The sequence below is a fragment of the Mchenga conophoros genome, linkage group LG5, assembly GCF_057382185.1.
Source record: "Mchenga conophoros isolate Kocher_MC1m ecotype Shallow Benthic linkage group LG5, M_conophoros_male_GT1.1, whole genome shotgun sequence".
NCBI lineage: Eukaryota > Metazoa > Chordata > Actinopteri > Cichliformes > Cichlidae > Mchenga > Mchenga conophoros.
Genome location: NC_140530.1, coordinates 34233811 through 34242892, shown reverse-complemented (window position 1 = coordinate 34242892; position 9082 = coordinate 34233811). Strand labels below are relative to the sequence as shown.

The window sequence follows — 9082 nt, the reverse complement described above, 5'->3', positions numbered from 1 at the left end:
TCAGGCCAAGAAAAGTAGTAACATAAAGACACTGATAGACTCATACACTGTGTGGCTTTTAGAAGAAATGAGACAGAATTGAACATTTTAGGATTTTATTTCTCAAATAAAGGTAAAAGTACAACAATAAATTAAAAAATATATATATTTGGGTATCAATGTTAATTTTTATGGCACATATACACATAAATAAAAACAATAAATAGCTAAATAAATAATATTTACATTCATCATTTACAGCATAGGAAACATGGTTGCAGGTGCTAAACACTGTTGACAGAGACCATCTTAAAGCCTCTGATGGTGACATTCATATTTGTGAGCCACAGGCTGGCTTGCAGCATCTTTTCTCCCACCATGTTGGGCATGAACGGGATTGGCTGATCCGCTCTTCCTCCTGGAGGCAGTGGGGGCATCCTGCAGGAAAATGTAGAAAGCTTATTTTAAAAAAATGTTTGCAAAATGTAGAAATTTATTCCAGTAACTCAGATTGGCTGACTACAATAAACGTCCTGTCACTTTGCATCACGCCTCTAATTATTGCCCATGAGACAAAAAAAATCATTCTTACCTGAACTGAACTTTGCCTTGGAGCAGCCCAGCCCCAGCTACAGTCAGTACTCCACTGACTGGGTGAGAATATGGGTTGATGAAGGTCACTAGGGCAGTCTGTTCGCTGTGTTGCTTGATGGACTTTTCATCTGCAACCTGAAGGACAAACACATTAGTAAACCCAGAACATTTCCTCAAGTTCTCCATTATATAACTTTAAGCTAATAAATATGACATAACATCTGCTGTCTGCAACTCATACTTGTAACTATATGATTACATTTTTATTCAAAAAGGAGAAATATTATAGAAATTTTCAAAACCACCAATGCATTTTTTTCACAGCTGGTGCATCATCAAATCAGATATGAAAATCCTGAATGCCCTTTAAATACTTTCTTATAATATTACATAGCAACCTGTACTTGGTATCAAAGCATTGGAATTTGTGCTCAAAGACATAAAGTTTAATTAATTAATTTGTTTAAAGAAGTTTAAGTTGATGGATGCAATAAGTCTGTATGTGAGAAACTTTAAGGAGGAAATATTGAGAATTTTTGTAAAGTACCTGTATGATGAGCTGTGGACTGGTGATGTTGAACTCCTCTGAGCTCAGGACTCTCTCCTGACTGGCAGTATCCTCCACAACAACTGCAAGGTTGATCAGGTTATCCCCCACCACGTCTTCATACTGTGCTAGGGGGATCTTCTGCCTCACTACCTTGACTGGATAGAGGAAGTGACACAGAAATTAGGTTGTGTTAAATAAATAGTCAAATCCAAATAGATTAAGTTCTGAAAACAACAACAGTCCTTCAAAGGTGAATATTTTAGTTGTAGATGAGAAAAGTAAATGTACCTTCCATAGGTGCAAGTTGTAAGACACCGTGGTTTTCCCAGAAGGTGTCCGAGGGGCTGTGGTTGTATTCTTTTGCCTGGGCATTGAGGTGAATCTTCAACATCTTGGCTACATTCTGCTTGTTCATGATTTTCACGCTGAAGCTGACAGGCTCCCCAACAATGGGGGATTTGTCCAGGGTCAGGAAGACTAGCACTCCCTGGGATGAACCTGCTGAATAAACATGAAAAAGTCCTCATGAAGAGATATGTTTTTAAAGAAATCGGTATAAACTCTGATGAATACATTCAAAACTACAAATTACCTCTTCTTAGTGTTGAGTCACCTGAACTTGAAGAGCTTCTTGATGAAAGTGTTGAAGTTGGGCCTGTGTTATAAAGACAGAAAGACAAATGTGAGTATGTGAGAGTGCTATTATTTCACTTTATCACTTTAGTTCAATATATCACTTCATTAAATTGCATAATGTGCAAATCAATGAGCAGAATTCTAGTTTTATGGTCATACTTTTGATGTATTTGTAATCTCCTGTGATCTTTTGCAATATGGGGAACCCAACAGCCTTAGTGCAGATGAGGGAGCCAACTCTCTCAGTGTCTTTGCTGAACCCGAGCACCTGACCCTGGCCCAAGATGATTGTATGGATATCAGCATTCACACTGGCGTAGACAAATGGGACATCATAGAACAGGTCCACACGCTTGTTCTTTATTGCTTTGACTGGTGCGGGGCCACAGCGGTACACTCCTGTGATGATGGCAGAAACAAGACCGTTTTGAAGAAGTTCACAAAGAATTAAAGAGTGGAAGAAAAAGTTTAAGAACTTTTTTTAGCACACACCTCCACTTCTCTGCTGAGGAGTCGGGTCAAGAACTTGCCAGCCATCCATTCCAGATTCAAGATCCCGACGAGTCATCCAGCACTCCACCCAGACATGGAAGTTCCTGTTAAAGTCCAACAAAAGATAAAGTTAAGCATTAAAATGTCATTAAAGTCTTTAAAGTAGTTAAATAATACAGTTTATAAGCAAAATATAAAACTGACCAGATGCTGTCTTTGGTGAGGTTTAACTTCTGCCCTGTTGCGCTGTAGTATTCCTCAATCACCAGGTTGCCATCAGTGTCATGGGCAGAGTTGAAGTTTGTGATCACACGGCAAGGAATGCCAAGAACTCTCATAACTGAAGCACAATTGATTTAAAAAAAACACTGTTAAAATATTTGAACACTGTCATGGAAAAAATGACTCGGTGTTAAAAAAAAAGGAATGAAAACACTTTATTATGATAGCATCATTTAGAACAACTGATTATCAAAGACCAGAAGTACATGATCTAAGTTACTTGCTTTTATAAGGTTTTAAAAGATGAAGATATAAGCACCTGTGCACATGACAGCTGCAAAAACCCAGCACTGTCCATACTTGACTGGGCTGTTACCAGACTGGTTCCACTTTCTCAAAATGTCCCCACTCCCAGTCCACATGGAGGGACTGACACCTTTTTTGAAGTCGCCTGTCCAGTTCCCCTTCAGCACCCCAAGGTCATCATCACTGTTGATCTAAACACAAAGCACAACTTAAGTATAGTTTTTACTGTTTGCACAGCACGTGCCAAAGATGCCAAAACAGGTTTGGGCATCCCATAATTTTCCATGTTGCCTTGGCAGTTTTACAGTAATAATTACAGTGTTGCTGCATGTGACATTTAGTGTTCAGAACATTGAAGGCTGTGTCTCTTCATCGTGTCAATGTGCAGAACATAGTGTCCCAGGTTAAGCCCAAGCTTGTTTAACAAGTAGAAATGATGCTCATGTAATAGATTGTAAACAAGATCCAAAAACTAATGTGATTCATACAATTTGTAAAGCTAGTTAATGTTGAATTTGTGTTGCTAGACAGAATCTGTTGACACTCACCATGGCAGACACAACCCGGCTGAGGTACACGGGGTTGTTTCGGTTCAGGTAGTCCATCTTTCTGTTCTTTTTGTGCTGAGGGCTGACTTGGAGCAAATTCAAGCATGCCTCCAGAACACCAGGCTCATACTTTACAAGCAGAAAAAAGAAAAGAGAAAATTTGAGTACATCCTGTTAAGCAGGTGGTTTGAAGTCAGATTTAAGGTCAAGATTTTACTATGTGCACACATACTTTAAGATGTTTTATCTCATTGATCCTCCAAAATTTGCACATTTATTCATTTTCAAATATTGTTTTGAAGAATTATTAAAGTGAACTGAAAGTGAACACTGGGAATCTTTCAAAACAGTGTTACAGAGAATACGATCTTTATGCACTTTGATAAAACATAATACACTCATACATAATACCTCATTTAAAAGGCACATCTTCTGGTAATACTTTTTTTTTTGAGTTGCTTAGTGTTCAGTTTGCGACTTTCTTACCTGATCAAAAGACCACGGTCTTCCAACAATGTTTGTCTCTGATCCCATAAACAGCAACCCAAAGTCACTCTGGATATATTCTTCTCTCTGATCCTCAAATGGGATGTATACTGTATCCTCTGCAAGAAATACATCCTGCATTTAGAACCACACAGTGTACTAACATTTTCAATTCATGTTCAATTCAACATTTTCAAAGAGATTTACAGATCATTCAGTCCACGGACCTATATAGTACTGTAGCAGATACTTAAAAATAAGTAATTAATAATTTATTATGTATTCTACAATAATGTAATTTTCAATATGGTTTGTGTGTTAGGCCACACAAACCATATATGTATTCTGATACATATATGGTTGCTGCAACAAGCTACCAAAATAAATCTGATTCTCCAGCACTGATACTTTGCTTCACTTACCAGAACACCAGGGGTTGCAGAGCAGGATGAAATTGCCATATGCAGAGCTTTTCTTGCCATCCTGAGTAAGCACACACAGCTGAAATCTGTAGGAGCCGACTGAGGCAGAGGCAGGAGAGTAGATGTAGATAGAAGGTTTCAGAGGGTTCCACTCCTCAGGGTCAATATAGGCATTCCAGCTGGACTTGGAAGAGCTCTTGGAGAAGGTTACAGGCATTACTGCGTACAGGTTACCTGATGGGAAAATTGAGGAATGTTAGAAACACAAGCAAAAGCCTTAAATTGTGGGTTAGACCACTTGTATACAAAAGCATCCATGCAATATACTCAGGAAAGTACCTAGCATGATTTTCACCCTCAGAGTATTGATCTTAGGGTTGAAGGGTCGCCCTTCCAGCTGAACGCTGACTTTAAATGGGGCTCCTCTCCGCACCACCAGAGATTTGGTGTTCCTGAAGCCATTCGTCCTATGACTCTCAAGGTTTTCTGATTGTTCCAGGTCAACATATTTTATCCTCAAGTCTGCAAGTTGAGAAAAAGAAACATTAAAGACTGTCAACATCATACATTGTCTGTAACAGTAAAAGGCAATCACGCACAGCAGTAATCATGGTAATAATCAAATCATAATCATAGTCTTTATCAAGAGTGAATTTGCTCTGTATAACAAATGAATAGTAATGAATAGTAAGGAACAGAAAAGAGTGAAAGAGTTTGCATTTCTGAAGATGAAATCTCACCTTCCATCTCTTAGTCTCTCTTTCTCACAGCAACGTTGTATGACTCCACTATCGCCCACTAAAGCTATATAAGCATTTTGCCCAACCCTTCTTAAGCATTTCAGAAGGCGGGGAGAACGCAGTGTGACTTTCTTGAATTGTTACCAAGGCCCGAGGCCTTGGGCAAGAACAGTACTTTTCAGTGTTAACAGATGCTAGCAAACCTGATTTTCAATAATTAATATCTGTCGCATAGACCACAAACTTTGATATTCCACACAATAGAATCTGCATTCAGACGTCATGTTATGACACAGGATTCAACTGAAGGATGATTCTATTACGTAAGTCCTAGATTTTGTTTCACATACAGGTCTGTTATCCAAATATTATTGTTTACATTGTGTTCTAAGTTTATTTGCAGAGAGGCTTTTTTCTGACGATTTTGAATGAATGACACTTGTTAACGGCTAGTTTGATGCACCCACTATTTGAATATGTGACTAATACTATATTACAAAGTTCTGCATATACAGTATGAGGTGGTACTAACTATTTATTTTGTTGACTATAAGGTTGAGTTGGATGTTCGAAAACTTGTGTGAAATTATTTCAGTTTTGTGACATGGCACGTTATCCTGCTGGAAGCAGCCAGCTGAAAATGGGCACAATATTGTCATAAAGATAAGGACATGGTTAGCAACAATACTCGGATAGGTCGTGCATTTAAACAATGCTAAACTGGTACTAAGGAGTCTAAAATGTGCCAAGAAAATGTCCCCCAGAGCTGCGACAGCCTGAAACTTTGATACAAGGCAGGATCATTTCTTACTTTTATTGTGTTTAACCCAAATACTGTCCCTGCCATCCAAATGACCAGGCAACATTTTTCCAGTTGTCTGTTGTCCAGTTTTTGATGAGCTCATGTGAACTGTATATTCAGTTTCCTGATTTAGGTGACAGGGATGGCTGTTGTGGTATTCTGCTGCTGTAGCCCATCTGCATTAACATGTTCAATATACTGTGCAATCAGTGATGTTCTTTTGCATACTTTGGTTGGAACAAGTGTTTAACCTTTCAGTATGAAGCAGTCTGGCCATTTTCCTCTGACTTTTGACATCAACAAGTGATTTTCACCCTGAGAGCTGCAGCTCACTAGATATTTTCTCTTTTTAGATGATTCTCTGTAATCCCAGAGATAGTTGTCCATCAGTTCAAGCATCAGTTTCTGAAAGACCAGTCTATTCACGCCCTCTGGATGACGTATTATCCTTTTCACTATTACCACCTTTATATTTCAAAGTAAAATATCAATATCAATATTAACAGTTTGTTGCAAAACACTTGCTTATTTTGATAATCTCCACAGCTTTAAAATTTCAGGTATCTGGTGGTTTTCATAGTTGTCTTTTACATGGGCAGCCTCCCTGCCTGACATTGGAGATGAGATACTAAACTATGAAAGATTTTATCTTGTTTGAATCCACTGGAAAAAATGTCCATCTATTCTAAAAAATAAATTAGACTCCCACATGCTTTCACGCTTTGATTACATTAAAAAGAGTCACAAAAATATGCATACCAACCCACCTAGTCCACCCTGTTACTGTGGAAAACAGTAACTGGGTGGACAATAAGAAAGAGCATGTTTTATGCTTAAGTCAACTATTATTATTCGTATGATGCACAACAGGGTTGCGTGTGAATAGAAATTCTTTTTTAACATTTTTATAAGCCATATGATCAAATTTACAAAAATACTGGTTTATGTTGTAAATAAATGTAACCTGGTGGACATGTGATGATAAACCATCAGTGAACCACTGTGAAACATGAAAAAATGGCTGATGAAAGAGTATTTTCTCTTTGTCTAGTAGATGATTTTCCTTCAAAAATATATAACGAACTATAAGCAATAAAACTAGAGGACCAATGAAGAGTGTGTTTCTTTTTATACAATTTTAAAAGAAAATGTTAGCAGATAAACTGGAAACAATTTTTTTTCATGTTTCTTGTTTGACTTTATGAATTGTTGGGTTTCTTAGCAGGATAACACATGAGACCAGAGTTGGAGTCTATTTTCAGACAAATAGACCACTTTCACAGACTTCCCTCTGGGTTTTGCTTTATCTCTATGATTGTTTATTCTGTATACCTACTGCTGTAAAAACAACTTTTTCCCAGCAGACATTTTATCACGCACACAGATGACACTGCTTTAGTAAGCCCCTACATGATTTGTTAAGGTAAATCATCATGGTAACAATAACCAATAAGTTGTTAGGAACTGCGTTTCCTATTTTAGAAAGTGGCATCTTCTTTTTTGCCTCCTCTTTTCAACTCTTGCCATCCGCATGGCACTATTGCCCCCACTTGCTCACAAAAGAAAAGATCTTTAGTTCCATATTGGTGTATAGAAATATCATGATTTTCCCAGAGGGACAAATAAATATAGATGAGTGACAAAGGCCTTTTCTTCTTTTCTTTTCTTGTCTACATTTCTTAATGCAAAATGAAGACATTTAAAATGATGTCAAATGCAATGAGGCTACATGAATATTAAAATCACCCTCTGTAATTATTTTATCTGAGCTGAATACTAAAAAAAAGCTGAGCACTTAAAAAAGAGAGATTAGACTTAAGGGGCAGGAGGAAAAATGGACAACAACAAATAACAACAACGCTTTCCAGTTAGGGTGGCTAAGAGTAAGGTTTTCAAATGAAAGACATGTGGTTTTTATTAATTATACATCTCCCTCAACTCTGTAAGGCAAAAGGTTAGAGCAGCTATCCATAAATGAGTAACAAAGCTAAACTATGAAGACAAAATTGGCCATTACATACATTCATACACACTCATGTGCAGCTTTCCCCCCTCTGTCACTTTATCTCTTTACACGAACATTCCTTAGGTTTTGTAATTCATTGATTAATCCACCTCAAATAAGTTGCTGCACAAGGATATGGAGTTTTGCCCCAGAATAGAAGCGTGGGAGGTTAGCTATTTGAAACTCATCATTGTTCACTCTGGTTTGCCTTTTAATGAAACTAGCATCATCATCATCATTGCGCAAATGTTTTTGTAGTGAAGGAGCGCTCACCCACTTATAATTACAAGCACGCACAATATCTTGGGTGGGAAGCATTTTTGGAGAATGAGTACTGACTCGCTCTCATGAATTTTAACTGTTGCTTTCTATGTTTCATATCTGCCTGGATTATACTTTTCTTGCTCAAATCGTAACATAAGCCATTTGTTGAAAAGTGTTAGTGTAAGAGTGAACAGTACTGTGTTGCATTATTTTACATCAACAGTGTTTTTAGTTGAAGTTGTTTGATATTTTATTTTTTAACATTTGACATTTAACAAGTAACACCAGTGCCTTTTAGTCGCAGCACATATATAATCTTTTTTTGTCTACACAGGACTGTTCATGAAGTACGGTGTAAGTGCACTTAGTCTATATTTACTTTTAACAGAGAGTATTATCTAAATTATAGAAATAAGCACATTCGTTCAGAACAGCCCTTTTATGGTGTTATAATAATATGTACAGTATTATTACCACCAATGGGTAAGTAAAATTCTGATGCTCTAAAGCATGGATTGTCGTGGCCAAATTAAAGGTGTTTTTTATTTTTTATTTTATATATCGTTAGTGTTATTTACCAATGGAGAGCATAAAGTAACATTAAATTGAAACATTGAAAGTCATCATCCATGTCACTGTCACTTCTCATTTGAATTTTGCATCAAAAGTGATTCTGTAAGTTTGACACTAGGATGTAATTTCATAAGGAATGCATAAGCACAAGTACTATTATCATCAGTGAGCTGACAGTTCTAGCTGAAATACCTGGCCACCTGGGGGTGTTCTGTGTGGGGTTTGCATGTTCTCCCAGCGCATGCATGTACAACATGCCCAAAAGTCTGCATGTGAATGACTGTCTCTGTGTGATAGGCCTGTTATAGACTGCCCTGGGTGCAGGTCTCTCTCTGTGTAACAGTTGGGTTAGGCTCCAACACCGCTGTGACCCTGAATTGTCCAAGCAGTTAAAAATGGATGGATTCTTCTAGTAAATGTATACATTACCATTAATAGCATTTTTAAAGTAATTAATATTTCA

The 9082-nt window shown here is 37.4% G+C and overlaps 1 protein-coding gene across 3 annotated transcripts; it reads right to left on the bottom strand.

Annotated features, from left to right (window-relative positions):
* Window positions 1-85: 85 nt before the first annotated feature.
* On the bottom strand, window positions 86-7793 carry tgm5l (transglutaminase 5, like). Of its 3 annotated transcripts, XM_085275073.1 has the most exons (14): window positions 4976-7792; window positions 4575-4757; window positions 4236-4469; window positions 3814-3932; window positions 3328-3456; window positions 2793-2970; window positions 2456-2591; window positions 2252-2355; window positions 1919-2158; window positions 1716-1778; window positions 1412-1624; window positions 1121-1278; window positions 572-708; window positions 86-417 (listed from the first exon to the last, which is right to left on the bottom strand). In XM_085275073.1, the coding sequence occupies exons 1-14, from the start codon at window positions 4980-4982 to the stop codon at window positions 264-266; spliced, it is 2055 nt and encodes a 684-aa protein (XP_085131199.1). In that variant the 5' UTR covers window positions 4983-7792; the 3' UTR covers window positions 86-263. The 3 variants fall into 3 exon arrangements, with proteins under 3 accessions (XP_085131199.1, XP_085131196.1, XP_085131197.1); XM_085275070.1 differs by having other exon boundaries at window positions 4575-7793; XM_085275071.1 differs by having other exon boundaries at window positions 1412-1621; window positions 4575-7793.
* Between the last annotated feature and the right edge of the window lie 1289 nt (window positions 7794-9082).

What these genes read in the sequence shown, in the direction of transcription:
- tgm5l (XM_085275070.1), bottom strand. Translation starts at nt 4,800, where the DNA reads ATGATGTTGACAGTCTTTAATGTTTCTTTTTCTCAACTTGCAGACTTG. An exon ending in GAGGGTGAAAATCATGCTAG is followed by an intron (nt 4,470 to 4,574) that starts GTACTTTCCTGA and finishes TTTTCCCATCAG; the next exon opens with GTAACCTGTACGCAGTAATG. An exon ending in AGATTACAAATACATCAAAA is followed by an intron (nt 1,779 to 1,918) that starts GTATGACCATAA and finishes TTTATAACACAG; the next exon opens with GCCCAACTTCAACACTTTCA.